Here is an 18,204-nt window from a genome sequence, read left to right on the forward strand (position 1 = left end):
GCGGGCGGGGCTGGCTGCAGCGCTCCGCTCCTTCCTCTCCTCTCCTCCGTGGTGAACAGCGGCGCCCGCAGTCCCCTACCGGCACTGCACGCACGGCTCACAGCGAGCGCCGCCGCCCTGCCTCTTCCGCGGAAACCTTCGGCCCCCGTTGACGCGGCGCCTCGGTAGATTCCCCTGCGACACGGCCCGAAGTCGGTGCGTTTGCTTCCTCAACGCCTGCTCCGAGGAGAAGATCGAATTCATTCCGGTCTTCAGGGCGGTCATGATCAGAATGAAGGTAGTCACCTCTTCTTCATATCGTAGTTCTACTGCATGCCAGGTAAAATTTTTCGTTTTAATTTGACCGCAAAGTAATTATTACCGTTACACAACATTTGCAGGACACTCACTTCAAGGACTTCCAGAGATCGTTTCTGTAGTCCTTCTTGAATGAATATTTCCTTGTCTCTCCAATACTTTATATTCATTTAAATCTTACATTCATTGGAAATTTGTGCTGTCGTTCCAATGTCAACAACTGATATAAAACAGTTCTCCCTGTACATGTGCAGCATCATGGAGTAAACAGGTGCCTTCACTACTCTGAGAAGCCTAGACACTCTCCACAACCCTGTTATTTAGCAAAGCAGTCTGGGCACTCGCCTCTGATCTGTTTCCTCCACTATAAATGCAGTCTTGGAGATCACAACAGCAGAAGTTGCTTTTCTAACTTTCATTCACTTTAACGGTCTTCCAGAAAAATGCCTACCCATAAAACAGAAGAAAACCCCAGGGCATTCACTCTGAATGTATCAGAGAACCATGGGACACGAGCATCCCAGTGTACACAGAGGTGTAAGAAGAGGGCAGAATTTGGCATCACTTATCAAACATGTCCAATACATTCATTTGAGAAAAAAAAGCCAAAGGAAGACCATGAAATATCTCGAGCACTCAGCATCAATCATATTTTTCTCATTCTGTCATGTTGAATCACTGCATCTCATTCTACGCAGTCAGCGTTCACATTCATGGCTAATGGTTATTACATCAGTACTTGGCATCAGTTACAGGTCCAGATTATTGCTTTTGTGGAACACCTGCTCCCACAGTACCCTTCTGCTCTTCTTTGACTTCACCTTCATACAGGGTGGTGACTCCAGTCTGCACCCTTTCACCTCAGACACCTCTACTACATAGGCACTTTCTGCCAAATACTTTATTCCCAGGGAAACATCATTGCCTCTTAGGACAGGGACACCATGATCAGAACAGAAATGGCATAGCCCTTGGCATCAGGCATGAAACCAGAGCATTCCCCAGCCAAAGACACACTCATCCAACTATTTCCCAGGCTCTAAGTTTGCCTCTCAGCCTCTGTACTCTGCAATCACAGTCTTTATCTGCATCATGGACAACATCCCACTTCTCAGCATAGGTGAGAGCAGAAAGAAAAGGGCATATAATTCTCTGACACTTTACTGAAAGAGAGATATATCAAAGTAGTTCTTTTCTAGTAGATCTTCCAGTCTTTTTAGGGATCTCTTCCACATTCAGGCTCAGTCCACAGCAAACAAGGCAAAAATGTGAAAATTGCACAAGTGAAAGACTTCACTGTCACACTACAGATCTTCTTTTTTAAAAAATCTGCCTAAATATTAGATAGAATGAAATTCAAGGGATGTACTTCCATTCCTCAGGAGATGTTTCAGACTGCAGTGAAAATCATAAGGGCCAAATCCCAGCTGGAGCTCAAGCTGGCTACTGGTCTTTAAGACATCAAAAATTATTTTATAAATACAAACACAAGAAAAGGAGGACCAAAGACAAGCCCCATCCGTTATTGGATGTGGAGGGGAAACACAGTGACAAGAGATTGACAAGAGATGATCGCCCCATTGCGTTTTGGTCATAGTCTTTAGCAACAAGACCTATTTTTCTCTGGGTACTCCATCCCCTAACTACCTGCTAGATAGGGACAGGAAGCAGAATGAAGACCTCATAATCCACAAGAAAAGTGTCAGAAACCTGATAAACTACTTAGACATATGCAAATCTATGGGGCCAGAAGGCTAAGTGACGGGTCCATTGTTTGGGTCACAGCAATCCCATGCAGTGCTACAGACTGGGGAAAGAAGACTGGCTCAAAAGCTGGCTGTCTGAAAGCTACCTCCGAGTATTGGTCAATAGCCAGCTGAATATGAGCCAGTAGTGTGGCCAAGAGATCCAGCAGCATCCTGATTTGTGTCAGAAATAGTCTGGCCAGCAGGACTATGGAAGTGATTGTCCCTCTGTACTCGGTTCTCATGAGGCTGCACCTCAAATACTGTGATCAGTTTTGGACCCCTCACTACAGGAAGGTTACTAAGGTGCTGAAGCAGACCAAAGCAGGGCAACGGAGCTGTTGAAGGGTCTAGAGAACAGATCTCATTAGGAGTGGCTGATGGAGCTGGGGTTGTTTAGTCTATAGCAAAGGAGGCTCAGGGCAGATCTTACCGTGTTCTACAATTACCTTAAAGGGAGGCTACAGCAAAGTGGGAATCCACCTGTTGCCAAGAACCATGCGATAAAACAATAGGAAATGGCCTCAGATTGCTGCAGTGGAGGTTTACATTGGATATTAGGGAATTCCGTTTCACTGTAAAGATTGTGAAGTATTCAGCAAGGCTGCCCAGAGATGTAGTTGAGTTGCCAACATTGAAGGTCTTCAGAGGTGTGAGCATGTATAACTTAGTGACATGATTTAATGGTAGATGATCTAAGAGGTCTTTTCCAACCTAAAGGATTCCAGGATTCTATGAAGACAGCTGTTGTTGTAGAACATGTCTGGTAGCAAAGCCACTTCCAGCTCCATTTTTGTGAGGTCAGGGTTCAAAGTATCCTCTTTCCACCAAGAGAACGTCACACATAAATAATTCTCAAACTGCTCCCAGCTGTTAGGATTGCTTTCTCTATTCTTAAAAGGCAGAAGGACTTCATTAAAAGACCAATTGCACAGCCCACTTCTTCACAACGTGCACAGAGACTATGCCATGGACAGCTCTAAAGACATTTCTTTCCCCTACATTAACATGACCTAACATTGTGAAAAAAATAAATGTTATACAGCTTGTTCATACACATTGATATTTTTTATATTTAGATATTTTTCAGTATTCATACTAGTAGACCACATAAGGTACACAGTAGGGGAGGAATTTCTGAGGCAAAACCCATTAAGCAGACAGACTTCAAATAGCGTAAAACAAACCTTTGTGGTGAATGGAATAACTAAAACAAGCAGAGAAAGGACCACCAGCCCTTCTACAGCCCCTCACACAACATTCCCTCAACACGTTACCTCAAACCTTCATAACTTCAATGCTTTTCTTTCACCATCAGAATTTGCAAGCAAATCTCACCAAAGGAAAAGTTCCACAAACCTTTTCCCAATCTCACGCACAATGTACAAGCACACCTTCAAAGTATACCATGAAGGGAGCTACATTTCTCTGCAAGTATCTAAAGCTTCCTAAAGAGATAAGGGACAGACAGGATTCTTTCTGCAACAAAGACTGGGTCTTCCTCAATACATCACTAAGGAAATGTCTCTCTGCTTTAAGTATATGCGCTGTTCCACGGAGACATGCCTCTTCTACTAAAATCATGTTTACATCTACTCCCCAGACAAAAAAAAAGGAGAACACACGAACACCCTGGTATCTCCGGTCTTCCACATGAGTTCTGACTTTGATGAAATACAAACCTACTGGCTAACATAGCCAAGGCACATGGACACATAACACATTCCCCAACAAAGCTATGCTGCTACTGACAACACAACCTACATGCAGGGAAGACACACCAGGAAAAGAAAATATTGGACCAGCAGTACAAAGAAGCATTGAAAAAGAAAGTGTGGTAGAGAAAATCACTGGACATGGGCCACACTCTTCTCTCTGCACTGGAAAAGGCCTCCCTAAACCACCAAGACATCACTGAGGTCCTGAGCTGCAAGCAAAGCCCTAGAGAGTTCATCTGGACTTCATTTTAAGAAATGTTCATCAGCTGTCATCTGATTTTCCATGAGGTGGCCTGCTCATAGTCAAAGAATATGAAAATGGAAATGGAAAGGCCGTATTATGGGGACCTTTCTCATGCCATCTCTTGACCAATGAAGACAGATTCAGTTTCAGCTTCTGTTTCATTTCCCATATACACAAATATTTGTCTCCAGATGGCTGATAGGACCTTCTCAAGGCAGATAAGGACTTGCTGCAGTACAAACTCTGCATTTTCAAATGTAAAGGTCCTAGCCAGAAAAGGAAAATATGAAGCACAACCTTCCTGAGAACAAAGACCTGAAAATGGAATTATAGCTATGAAGAAACTCTTTGGCACAAAGTTACAAGAAATAGGAATGAAGTAATGAGGATTCTCACAGGTATTATAAGCCATAATGCGCAGGCATCATAACACCACATGCACAGTTTTTCTGCAAAGCATTTTATTACGAGATATTTAAGGTTACCTTTCAGGGCAAGAATACCAGGATAAAATGGTGCATAAATGCTGCAGGAATTGGCGCACATTATGAAGTCAAACATTTGACTGAATGATATCACTGTTGAGCTACTTCTTTTCCACATTCAAAAAGAAAAAAAAAAAAAAAACAGAAACAAACAAACAAAAAATATTCCACTCACCATCTTTGCTCTGCATTCACAACATTCAGTTGCACCACTCACAACATCCAAGTTCCATCCATATGGAGGCCACTGGCAAGAGCATTTCATCCAGTGACATTTTTAGGAAAATGAGGATATTAAAGACTGTCCTGACAGCACTAAACAGTCACACTGAGAATGGAAACAGCTCTCCCAGTATCATAAATCAGAACAGATCTTCCAGTCTTTTCAGGGTTCTCTGGCATTTGTCATTGACAACAAACAAAGCAAAAATGTGAAAAAGACAGAAAATGAACAAGAAAATAGGACAGGAATCCAATCTCACGCTTCATGCAACATTTTCAATCCTAGTCAAATATTATGCAGCACAAATTAAAGCCTAAAAAGACACGTTACCCAGGCCATTATTCCACCACACACACTGAAACAGCAGCACAGAAGAATATAAAGACATTACTCTGCTCAAACCATCTTCATGCAGCAAGAGAACAGTTGCACAGAGTAGAAAGGAAAAGCAGCTAAAGGAAACGTGAGGTCCTTGAATATCATTTCAAGACCATCCCAATCCACTAAAACACCGTGCAGGCATTCTCATTCATTATTTGAATTCACTATCATAATTTGCTGTTACCAAGAATAGTGAGTGCTGAATGGGTTAAGGGAAAGATGCATCTTGCCTTCCAGATATTCTAACATGGAAAGGAAAACTCCACCTATTCCCTCACCAGAGCGGGGCCCATGAAAGCATATCACATTCCTCAACACAGCTATACTCATAACTCAGCCTACCCAGGTAGACAAAAGACTAGGAAAAGATAAAATCAGACAATCAAAAAAAGCATTCAAAGAGAAAGTGTGGTAGAGAAATTCACAGGAAAGATGGCATGGACTTCTCTGCATTCAGGTAAATACCTCTCAAGACCACCAAGAAATGGCTCAGGTCTCAAGTCTTCCTCTGGACTTTACAGTAGGGACATCATAGGAGGACAAGCTCATCGACTCTCATCAGTTTTTCCATGCTGTGCCCTGCTTATCTCAAATTAAAACAAAAGTATAAATGTAAATGACTTACCATGGGGACTTTTCTCATGATAAATCTAGTGAGCAATTACCTTATACACTACCTCTTGTCTCCAGATGGCTTATAAGACCTTCTCAAGGGAGAGAAGGATTTGCTGCAATACAAACTTTGCATTTTCAAATGTAAAAATCCTCTCAAAAAACGGAAATATGAAGCACAACCTTCATTGAAACAAATGCTTAAAAATGGAATTACAACTCGGAAGAAACGCTACACCCCAATGCAGATAGCGGTAGACTAATGAGGATTCTCACAGGTATTAGAAGGTATTATACTAAGGAATCATACCTCTGCATACACAGCTTTTGTACAGAACATTTTGGCATCAGAGGACTAGTGTTGCCCTTCAGGAAAGCAAAACCAGGATCAAATGGTCAATTATGCTGCAGGCATTGTCAAAATTATGAAATCAAACTTAATATATGCTACAGAAGATGGCATTCAAAATAAAATCGTAGCAGTGCACAAACAATATCACCACTTACCACACATTCTGTTCAAATACAGAACCAAGATCCCAACTTTACTCCTCTACATTTACAGCATTAGGTTGCACCATGCTCAATATTCACCTTCGACCTGTATGTCAACAGCTAATAAGGGCTTATCATTCTGGGACATCGTAAGGGGAAGCAGAACACCGAGGGAAAGGCAATGAGCAGGAAGGGAGGCAAGCGCCGAGAGGGAGGGCGTCGGGGTGTCCGGAGCGACTGACTCACCGGGAGGGCGTCGGGCGGTGCGCCGCGGGCGCCGGCAGCGTCTTCCCCGAGCAGCGGCGCGGCCTTGTCGGGCGCCGGCCGCGCCGGGAGGGTGTTGCAGCAGCTGTCGGCCGCCCAGCGCCGCTGGCTCTTGCGCGAGTCGGCGGTGAGCGACACCTCGTGCGAGTAGGAGTGCAGGAAGGCGCGGACGCCGTCGATGCCCACGAAGTGCGAGGCCGGCACGCCGCGCAAGGCGCCGCTGGCCGGCGGCAGCAGCTGCGAGCGGCGCCAGCGCCGCAGGCGCAGCGCCAGCAGCAGCAGCAGGAAGGCGACGAAGAGGCACGACACGGCCGCCACGGCCAGCACCAGCCAGCGCGTCAGGCTGCCGCCGGGCTCGGCCGGCGCCGCCGCGCTGCCCAGCTCCGACAGCAGCTCGGCCACGCTCTCGGCCAGCACCACCGTCAGCGTGGCCGTGGCCGACAGCGCCGGCCGGCCCTGGTCCTTCACCACCACCACCAGGCTGTGCCTGGGCGCGTCGCGGGCCAGCGGCGAGCGCGCCGTGCGCACCTCGCCGCTGTGCAGCCCCACGCGGAACAGCCCCGGCTCCGTCGCCTTGGCCAGCTCGTAGGACAGCCACGCGTTCTGCCCCGCGTCCGCGTCCACCGCCACCACCTTGGCCACCAGCGCGCCGGGCTCCGCCGAGCGCGGCGCCAGCTCCACGCCCGTCCAGCCCGCGCCCGACGCCGCCGCCATCGGCGGGTACAGCACCTGCGGCGCGTTGTCGTTCTCGTCCACGATCAGCAGCCGCACCGACACGTTGCTGCTCAGCGCCGGCGCGCCGCCGTCCTCCGCCCGCACCCACAGCCCCACCTCGCGCACCTCCTCGTAGTCGAACGAGCGCAGCGCGTACAGCGCGCCCGTCTCCGCCTGCACCGACACGTAGGACGACAGCGGCGCGCCCCGCACGCGCCCCTCCGCCAGCCGGTAGCGCACGCGCGCGTTCTGCCCCCAGTCCGCGTCCCACGCCCGCACCGTCAGCACCAGCGCGCCCTCGGCGTTGTTCTCGGGCAGACGGGCGCTGTAGCGCGCCTCCGCGAACACCGGCGCGTTGTCGTTCACGTCCAGCACGCGCAGCGCCAGCACCGCGCTGCTGCGCAGCGACGGCGACCCGCCGTCCGACGCCCACACCGTCACGTTGTACTCCGACACCTCCTCCCGGTCCAGCTCCCGCGCCGTCACCACGCTGTAGTAGCTGCCCACCGAGCTCCGCAGACGGAACGGCACGTCGCCGACCAGCGAGCACCGCACCTCGCCGTTGGCGCCCGAGTCGCGGTCCTGCACGTGCAGCAGGGCCACCACCGTCCCCGAAGGCGCGTCCTCCGAGATCTCGCTCAGCGCCGACGTCACAGTCAGCTCGGGCGCGTTGTCGTTCACGTCGGTCACCGAGACTGAGACCGTAGCCGTGTCGGAAAGGCCACCGCCGTCTTGTGCCTGCACCTCCAGATGATAGGAATCGTCTTCCTCGAAGTCCAGGCTCCTCACCAGCATGATCGATCCTGTCTCGGGATCCAGGTGGAAGGTTTCCGATGCTACGTCCGTCGCTGTCTTAAGCGAGTATTTCACATCGCCGTTAAGTCCCTCGTCAGCGTCGGTGGCCGTGAGGGTGAGGAGCGTGGAGCCCACGGGCACGTCCTCGGGCACGCGCACAGCGTACACCGCCTGGCTGAACACGGGCGCGTTGTCGTTGGCGTCCAGCACAGACACGCGGATGCGCGCCGTGCCCGTCCGTGCCGGCTCGCCGCCGTCGCTCGCCCTCAGCACCAGCTCGTGAAACGCCGCCTCCTCCCGGTCCAGCGCCTTGGCCAGCACCAGCTCGGGACGCTTCTCGCCGTCGGCTCCCGCCTGCACGGACAGCGAGAAGTGCTCGTCGCCGCTCAGCTCGTAGCTCTGCAGGGAATTCACTCCCACGTCCGGGTCGCGAACTTTAGACAAGGGAAAGCGCGACCCGGGAGCTGCCATCTCGTTCACTGTCAGTTCAATTTCTGCGTTGCGGAAGCTGGGTGCGTTGTCGTTAATGTCCGTGATTTCCACTTCGATCTCATAAACCTTCATCTCGCCCTCCACGATCACCTCGCAGTGCAGCACGCATGGCTCCACTAGCCGGCACAGCTGCTCTCTATCTAGCCTCTCCGCCGTCACCAGGTGGCCGCTGTTCGCATGCAGAGCGAAATACCGCGTCCTACCTCGGTCCATGATACGGGCACCGCGGTCGCGGAGCGTCGCCGGCTGCAGCGCCAGGTCCTTGGCCACGTCGCCCACGAAAGAGCCCTTGGGCAGCTCCTCGGGCACCGAGTAGCGCAGCTGTCCCCACACCGCCTCCCACGCCGCCACCAACACGCAGCACAGCAGCGCTCGCTGCCTCCGGCCCCAGCACCCTTTTCTCGCTGCGCACATCTCCGCCACTTCCCCTCCGCAACTGGACGCCCGCAGATAGCTTCCCGGCGCAGCTCCGACTCTTCGCCTCCGGCTCCGAACTCAGACTGTTGCTCCCGCTTCGGTTCCCTTCCCCTGCTTCCCGATCCTCCGCCTCCCCCTCTCGCTGGCTCCTTCGCCTCGTTCCAACACGGCTCCGTACCGCGGGGCCGCTCGCAGCCCGCCCGGCCGCCCGGACAGCGAGCGAACGATCCTCACTGTTGCAGCGAGTGAGCCGGGCCGCAGCGGGCGGGGCTGGCTACAGCGCTCCGCTCCTTCCTCTGCTCCGTGGTGAACAGCGGCGCCCGCAGCCGTCGCCCGGTACTGCAAGGGTGAGACCGCCTCTTTTTTTTTTTTTTTTTTTTTTTTTTTTTTTTTTTTTTCCAGGGTATTCCTATTTGTGTCATAGTTTGCGGACTGGCTGCATATGTAATTGCCAGCCAGGATGCCTCAAGATAGATTGTCCTGTTAGAATTTACTGGGATTATCTATTACTGGTATATCTACTCTGACAAAGTCTTGTCATCAGTTAATTTTCTTGCACATTCTGCTAGGTTACGTAAGACATCCTAACACCTTACCTTACCAACTAATTGTAATCTTTCTTCTGGAGGTGCCATGCAGAGCCATTTGAAACAATCCTGGTAGACAGAGAGGAGGAGGTATGAAGGTAAAGTAGTACTTCGTTTGTCGTGGGGTTTACACGAAATAAGTCATTATAGCACTGTTCGAGAACGAGGGAACAAAAGCAGAGGTTCAAAGAAGGTGACACATCTCTAGGGACAGGGTAGGCACTCGGGAATGGGACAAACGTTGGAAATATGCATCTCTACATACGTTTCGATGAAGACACGAACATCTGTACAGCTAAACATAGAAATAAGACTTGAAGTTTACAGATATCCCCCGAGGTTCCTGAAGCCAGCAACACTATCTACCAGCTGTCCACACACATTGATCTGCTCTTCCCTCAAAGATCAAGCACAACCCCTTCACTCCAGTCAAGCTTTGAACACAAGCATCCCCAACTTATCCAAGATGATCCAGTACCGAACAACAAACACCAACACTATCGATTAGATCCAAGAACGTGTTTTTTTTTTTTTTTTTTTTTAAGAAGAATTGAGAAAAATAATTCTGCAGAACAAAACGTCAATCACATTCTCCAGTGTTGACATGCACCATCAGTAGATCTCTTTATATCATGTCATGCGCCACAATCACTGTTACAAACGTGTATTACTTTGCATAGGATAAGCTTAATGGCCAGTACGTCTCCACTTAGCCTTCCACTGTAATCACTGATGAACTAAGAAGAGAACTAACTGCCGGCTGTTGAAAAAGGGGGCAATTTTTCTCTCTGTCAGTTAAAAGCAGATCAGCTGTTCAAAATAGATAACAGAAAATCTGAAGATCAAAACCGAGTACATTCACGTGAAGTTAACAAAGGTTCAGAAGATGCAATAGCCTTACAGACCTGTGGTGCGCCGGGGTCGTCGGACGGTTGTCCCGGGCCGGCGCTGCTACTCGGGCTCGGCTTCCCGAAGGGCTCCCCGCTCAGAAGGTCCTCGGCGGCCAGGCTGGGTAGCCAGGTCGGAGGCAGCAGCCACGCGCTCTCGGTGACGGCGCGGCCCGGAGCCACGCGCAGGTTGTAGGAGGAGGGTAGGGTGCCCTCGCAGAAGTCGGCTGGCACCGCAGGGCCGGCCGACGAGAAGCGCTGCGCGTCCAAGCAGCGCAGGACGGCCGGAGGCCCGGCCCGGCGCAGCCGCGACAGAACGGCCAGCGCTACGCTCAGCAGGAACAAGGCGGAGATCAGCGCCAACGCAAGCACCAAGGAGAATTGCAGCTCCGCCGGCGAGGCGGCTACTGCCGGCTGCTCGCTCAGCTCCGGCAGCGCCTCCTGCAAGCTTTCGGCCAACACCACGTGCAGTGTGGCCGTGGCTGACAGCGCCGGCTGCCCGTGGTCCTTCACCACGGCCACCAGCCGCTGCTTCGACACGTCCCGCTCCGACACAGCCCGCGCCGTGCGCACCTCGCCGCTGTGCAGCCCCACGCGGAAGAGCCCCGGTTCCGGCGCCTGCACCAGCTCGTAGGACAGCCACGCGTTGCGCCCGGCGTCCGCGTCCACCGCCACCATCTTGGCCACCAGGTAGCCGGCCTCGGCCGAGCGCGGCACCACCTCGAACGGCACCGCACTCGCGCCCGCGCCGCCGCTCCCTGCCCCGCTCGCCGCCGCTGGCCACAGCACCCGTGGAGCGTTGTCGTTCCGGTCCAGCACGAAGACGTGCACCGTCGCCGTAGCGCTGCGCGCCGGCTCCCCGCCGTCCTGCGCCCGCACCGCCACGGCGAACTCGCGGCACTGCTCGTAGTCGAAGGAGCGCTGCGCGTACACCGCGCCGCTCCGCGCCTCCACCGACACGTACGGTGCCGCCGCGCCCGCGCCGTCGCCCTCCAGCCAGTAGCTCACGAGCCCGTTGGTGCCCGCGTCCGCGTCCCGCGCGTGCACCCGCAGCACCAGCGCGCCCGCCGCGTTGTTCTCGGCCACGTAGGCGCTGTATGTGGCCTCCTCGAACACCGGCGCGTTGTCGTTCACGTCCGATACCTCCAGAACCAGCGCCGCGCGGCTCGACAGCGCCGGGCTGCCGTGGTCTCTGGCAGTGATTGTGATGTTGTAAGCAGAGATTTTTTCCCTGTCTAAGCTACTTTCAGTTACGAGTTTGTAGGTGTTCTCTGACGATTCTGCTAGTCTGAAAGGCAAATCACCTTCGATATTACAGGTCACTTCTCCGTTATCTCCAGAGTCCCTGTCACGAACATTGATCACAGCTATAACTGTGCTCGGGACCGAGTCTTCGGGTACCGGGTTCAAGATAGGAAGGAGGGTAAGGCTTGGAGCATTGTCGTTCACATCTACAATGTCTATATGCACTTTGGCATGCGCACTCAGTCCACCCCCGTCCTTGCCTTCAACAGTTGCTTCATAATATTTCACGTCTTCGTAATCTAAGGGACCAGTAATCTTCACGTCCCCTGTCCTGGGGTCCAGACTGAAGGTCTGGCGAGCGCTGTTTGCGATGTGACTGAAGCAATAGGTAATGTCTGCATTTGTACCTTCGTCGCCATCAGTGGCTTTCACCTGAAAAGCTAAGGAGCCCTCTGGCAGGTTTTCCAGGAGTCGAATCTTGTAGATCTCTTTGGTGAATAATGGCGGATTGTCATTTGCATCGATCACATCAATCTTAATCTGGGCTGTCCCAGATCGGACTGGATTCCCACCATCCACCGCCGTCAGTATCAAATGGTGATTTCTCTCTTTTTCTCGATCTAAGTTTTTCTCCAGTAGCAATTCCGCGTGTTTTCTTCCATCGGGACTCTCCTTCACTACAAGGGAGAAGAGCGGACTGGGGGTAAGTTGGTAGTTTTTCAGTGAGTTCGCCCCAATGTCGGGGTCTCTGCAACTGTCCAGGGGGAACCTGGTCCCGGGAGGGGTGGACTCGATCATTTCTATGGCAACAAATTCTCTGTCAAAGTGCGGTGCATTGTCATTGATATCATGAATAGCAACGCTCACATGATATATATTGAAAGGGTTTTCCACGACAACTTCCAAACTTAGGACACAAGGCGACACGTCCCCGCAGATGTCCTCTCGGTCTATCCTCTCGTTTACAAGCAAGTTTCCATTATCTGCCCCCAGGGAGAAGTATTGCTTTTCATCACCGGAGACAATCCGCAACTGGCGTACCGGCAGCTCGGCCGGGTTCAGCCCCACGTCCCGCGCCAGCGGCCCCACCAACGATCCCCTGCTCAGCTCCTCGGGGATCGCGTAGCGGAGCCGCTCCGGCGCCGCCCAGCAACACAGCGGCAGCAGCACGGCCAACAGCGCGACCAACAGCACGACCCGCCTGGCGGCTCCCCGGCTCCCGGCTGTCAGTCGGATCTCCATTCTCCGCTTTGCTGAAGTCTGCAGAAGACTTGAAAATATGCTTGCCAAGCAGCTGAATCAATGCTAGAGAAACGCAAATACATGAAATCCTTACTGCCGGTCGGAGGACTAGCTGGAGCCGGGCAGGGTCGTCCTGCTTCTCTCTGTTCTGCTCCGTGCGGAGCGGCTTTGCGTCGGCGCCAGAGCCGGGGAGGCGCCAGCGGTGGAGCGGCTTCCCCGTGTTGGCCAACAGTGACACCCTGAGTCCGCGCCTAAGAACCGCAGCCATTCGCTTTCTTAAACCCCACTCCAACACGGGTAGGGAATCACGAACGCTGTCAGTAGAGCAGAACAGAAGACTTGCGTATGCACGGAAGCTGTGCATCTGGTGTCTCTCAGGGATCTCCACTGGCACCGGAATTAACGTCTTTGTCGGTGACATGGACAGTGGGATTGAGTGCACTTTCAGCAAGTCTGCAGACGACACAAGCTGAGCAGTGCAGTCAACACATTGGAGGGAGAGAGTTCAGGATCCAGAGGAACCTGTACAGGCTTCAGAGGTGATCCCATGAGAACCTCATGAAGATCAACAAGGCCAAGTGCAATGTTCTGCACCTGAGTAGGGTCAATCCTAAACATGAATACAGGCTAGACAAGGAGTAGATTGAGAGCAGCCCTGTGGAGGAGGACTTGAGACTGCTGGTGGATGAAAAACTGAATATGAGCCAGCAATGTTTGCTTGCAGCCCAGAAAGCCAGTTACATGCTGGGCTGTATCAAAACAAGTGTAACTAGCAGGTTGAGGGTGGTGATTCTCCCCCATACTCCAATCTTGTGAGACCCCTCTTAGAGTGATGCATTCATCCTGGGTCCCTCCAGTACAAGAAGGACATAGACCAGTTGGAGCAGGTCCAGAGGAGAACCGTGAAGATAATCAAAGGTTTGGAACACCTCCCATATGAAAAGAGCCTGAGACAGTTAGAGCTGTTTAGCCTAGAGAAGAGAAGGCTCCAGGAAAATCTTATAGAGGTCTTCCAATACTTAAAGCAGGCCTACAGGAAAATTTGTGAAGGACTTTATCAGGGAGTGTAGTGGCAGGACAAGGGGTAATGGTTTAAAATTAAAGTGGGTAGATTTAGGTTAGACATTAGGAATAATTTTTTTTACTATGAGTGTATTGAGTTACTGGGACAAGTTGCCAAGAGAAGCTGTGGATGTTCCATCCCTGGAATTGTTCAAGGTCAGGCTGGATGGGGCTTAAGGCATCCTGGTCTAGCTGAAAATGTTCCTGCCCATGGCGGGGGTGGGAGGAACTTGATGATCTTTATGATCTCTTCAACCCAAACGATTCTGTGGCACGATTCTATGATGATTCTATCTGAACAAACTTACATTTGACTTTCTTACACTTGAAAGTCTTCTTCCAGATAAGCCCTCTCCCACTGTTCACAGAACAGGATCTCTTACCTATGCACCATAATGGTCTTACTGGTCTATAGAATCAGGGCACCTGATTATTCCTGTTGCTGTCCTCCCACTACCATGAGAAAAATAGCAGGATGAGTGGAAGGCTGAAGTACTGTGTGTAAATTGTGGTTTTATTTTTGATAGTTGGGAGAGCACAAGCTAAGGGTCAGCTTTCTCAGCTGAAATGGTATTACCACTGATGGCCAAGCAAAACTGGGAATCTCAGTCACTGAGAAAAAACACAGTGGTCACATCAGACCTACCGGATCCCATCTCTTTTGACATTCAAAAGCCATCATCATCATGTTAGTGCTGTACAACCTAACCCCCAATCTCTTTTATAAGTGTTGCTTTAATAAAGCGTGGCCACATTTCTTGACTAAACCGGGTGTTATTGCAGTGGGTCGCATAATTTAAAAACTTTCTGGCAAATGTTGCTGGCAGTTACTCTTGCTTGAACAATCCACGGGAAAACAGACAAATGCCGCCCTCAGGAAAAGGTATTGTATCTCACCTGAACATTAAAATGTTTCTCTCTACAGAGAAAAAAAAGACCTGAAGAAAGGCTGTATCACCACAGCACATTAAGCAGAAGACATGAAAAGATTAGAAAACTCTCCACAGTACCTTAACCAGTGAAGTAGCTCCCACATGTATACCAACGTTGACTCTCTAGATATTGATGTGAATATCTCCTTCCTTTCTCAATAAGGTGTAGCTAGAAAATGTATTTTTCTGCTAACTCTGGCCAGGTATCCAAAAGAGGATAATTTCTTTTCCTCCAAGCTACACTTATACAAAAGTCACAGTAACAAATTAATAAGCTTTCATAATATAACACTTTTTAATTCATAGTATTTCAGGAGTTAAGTGATAGCAGACATGGACATCTGTATTTCAAGTCCTGGATAGAATGTGGGAAGGATTTGGATACATATATAGGGACCTGGGGACTCTGATAAAAAGTCTTGGTCAATTCACTGCCTCTTATATGGTGCCTATCACAACCCAGATGTATTCGTTCTCCATGCTGAAGCACCCTTCAGAATATCTACATTTCCAGTGGAGATTGTTTTTCTCCTAATTCCAAGATTCTCTCATTCTCTTTGAATACCAGAGCACAGATCTATTCCACGAAGACATAGATAAAAACAAGTCTGCATCAGAAAGGGAAACATTTTCTTCCCACATCCATATCAGATATGATTTTGTGTCTAATGGGTGGCAGATGAAAAGGATATTTGGTGGTTTTACTCAGGTGGGTGGCTGAGTTCCACCTCAGCTGCTCTCTCCCTCCCCCTCCTCAAAGAGAAAGGGGGAGAAAATACAATGCAAAGGGTTCAAGGGTTGAGATAAGGACAGGGACATCACTCAACAATTATCGAGATGGGCAAAACAGACTCAGCATAGGGAGATAGTAAGTTTTATTGCCTTTTACTAACAAGCTAGAGAAGTAAGAAACAAAGGAAAGAAACCAAAAACGTCTTCCCCTCATCCACCCTCTTCCACCCCCTCCCCCTGCATGGTGCATGGGAATGGGGGAATGGGGGCTGCGGTCAGTCTATGGCACTTGATCTCCGCCACTCCTTCTCGGTCACTCTCATTCCCTGTGCCATGGGGTCCCTCCCATGGGATGCTGTCCTTCCCAAGCTGATCTGGCATAGGCTTCCCACAAGCAGTAGCTCTTCAAGAACTGCTCCAGATATGGGTCTGTACCACAGGGTCTATCCATCAGGAGCAAACTGCTCCAACCTGGGTCCCCCACAGGCAGCAGCTCCTGCCAGGTCACCTACTGCTGCGTGGGCTCCTCTCCAGGTCCAGCCTGGAATCTGCTCCAGTAGGGGTCTTCCACAGGCCGCAGCCTCCACCAGTGTAGGTCCACCTACTCCACAGGCTGCAGCATGGAATCCTGCTCCATCGTGGTACCCCATGGGCTGCAGTGGGACAGCCTGCTTCACCATGGTCTTCACCACAAGCCACGGGGGACTTCTGCTCTGGCACCTGGAGCACCTCTCCCCCTCCTTCTGCACTGACATTGGCACCTGCAAGGCTGCTTCTCACTCCTCTCACTCTCCCAGCTGCTGTGTGAAGCAGCATGTTTTTATTTATTTATTTTGGTTTGTTTTGTGTGTGTGTGTTTTCTCTTTTCTTATATATACTCTCACAGAGCTGCAAACAACATCGCTCATTGTGTCAGCTCTGGTCAGCAGCAGGGTCCTTACCTTACAAGGGGCAGCTTCTAGATTCTTCTCACAGAAACCACCCCTATAGTCCCCTGTTACCAAAACCTTGCCATGTAAACCCACTAGAGGGTAACAGCCACACACTTAGTCCTTGGGATGCATGAAGTTAGAGGAGAGGAGAGGAGAGGAGAGGAGAGGAGAGGAGAGGAGAGGAGAGGAGAGGAGAGGAGAGGAGAGGAGAGGAGAGGAGAGGAGAGGAGAGGAGAGGAGAGGAGAGGAGAGGAGAGGAGAGGAGAGGAGAGGAGAGGAGAGGAGAGGAACGAGGAACAAAAAGAGAGAGAGGGAAAGGGGAAGGGGAAGGGGAAAGGAAAGGGGAAGGGAAAGGGGAAGGGGAAGGGGAAGGGGAAGGGGAAGGGAGAGGGAAAGGGAAAGGGAAAGGGAAAGGGAAAGGGAAAGGGAAAGGGAAAGGGAAAGGGAAAGGGAAAGGGAAAGGGAAAGGGAAAGGGAAAGGGAAAGGGAAAGGGAAAGGGAAAGGGAAAGGGAAAGATCTTTATGAACCTTCACAGGTAATTTTACAGAACAATTTTCTCTCAGCAACTCTGTTCTGAACTTAGAAGCACAAGTTTTTATGCTTCACTTATTTTGCTTAAACTGAAATCCTACGATATACCAGCAGTTTAAATGGCATAACAATAATAAAAATAGAGTAATATTATTTTATTCATTAAAAATATTTCTGAAGTCCTAAAAGCTTGTTAAACCCATTATGAATGATCAGTAGCAAAGGAAATAAGGAAAGGTAGTTTCCAAGACAGCCTCTTTTGTAGATGTGTCCTCATAAAAGAATAGCGTGTTTGGTAGGAAAAAAAAATGTTTTAATGTTTGTCATGGTTTTGATTGTGATAGAGATAATATTATTTGTAGATGCTCACATGATGCTGTGTTTTGGATTTTTTATGAACACAGTGGTGATAATACACCTCTGTTTTCAGTTGTTGCAGAGCAGTGTTTACATAGAGCCAAGGATTTTTCTACTTCTTATGTTGCCCTGCAAGTGAAGAGGCTGGGGGTAGCATCAGAATCTGTGAGGGGACACAGCCAGGACAGCTGATAGAAGCTGACTAAAGAGTTACTCCATACCATATGATGTCATGGTCAGCAATAAAATCTTGGATAAAGAAAAAGGGGGGGGGGGGGGGGACGATATTCCAAGTGAAGGTGTTGGTCTTGCCAAGAAACTGTTATGCATGATGAGCTCTGCTTTCCTGGAGATGAATGAACACCTGTCTAATGATGGGAAGTAATGCGTGAATTTCTTGTTTTGCTTTGCTTGTGTGCATGGCTTTTGCTTTATCCAGTAAAATGTCTTTATTTCAACCAATGAGTTCTCACAATTTTACTTTTCTGATTCTCTCAACAGTCTCACCTGGGGAAAATGAACAAGTGTCTCTGTGGTATTTTGCTCCCTACCAGATTAAACCACAATAATGTTATAAGGAAAGCAAACATAGTACAATAAATTACACTTTATTTTATAATGTTTTCCATTTGTACGCAAGTACGTATATTCTCTGCATCTTGACATTTACACATACATCACATACATACAAATCAATAATTACATTTCTATCAAACTCAAAAGTTAACTCTAGAAGCCCATCAGTGGGAAACACATCGAAGGGCATTAAAAGACATTTAGTTTTTACCAAGTACCGTGCATATTTATGAAGGTC

General features: G+C 50.0%; 2 protein-coding genes across 2 annotated transcripts; both read right to left on the reverse strand.

The window, feature by feature from the left end:
• Positions 1-75: 75 nt before the first annotated feature.
• Positions 76-8,879, reverse strand: LOC311214698 (protocadherin gamma-A5-like; the record flags this gene model as incomplete). The annotated part of the gene is made up of 3 exons (XM_084295424.1): positions 76-308; positions 5,436-5,451; positions 6,447-8,879. 3 exons carry the CDS (start codon positions 8,877-8,879, stop codon positions 76-78), a joined length of 2,682 nt encoding a protein of 893 aa, XP_084151550.1.
• Positions 8,880-10,311: 1,432 nt separating this feature from the next.
• On the reverse strand, positions 10,312-12,843 carry LOC311214700 (protocadherin gamma-B5-like; the record flags this gene model as incomplete). Its single annotated transcript, XM_084295425.1, has 1 exon — positions 10,312-12,843. The coding sequence occupies one exon, from the start codon at positions 12,841-12,843 to the stop codon at positions 10,312-10,314; it is 2,532 nt and encodes an 843-aa protein (XP_084151551.1).
• Positions 12,844-18,204: the final 5,361 nt, after the last annotated feature.

This window comes from Netta rufina, assembly GCF_964035555.1.
Source record: "Netta rufina genome assembly, chromosome: 14".
In the NCBI taxonomy this organism is placed as follows: domain Eukaryota; kingdom Metazoa; phylum Chordata; class Aves; order Anseriformes; family Anatidae; genus Netta; species Netta rufina.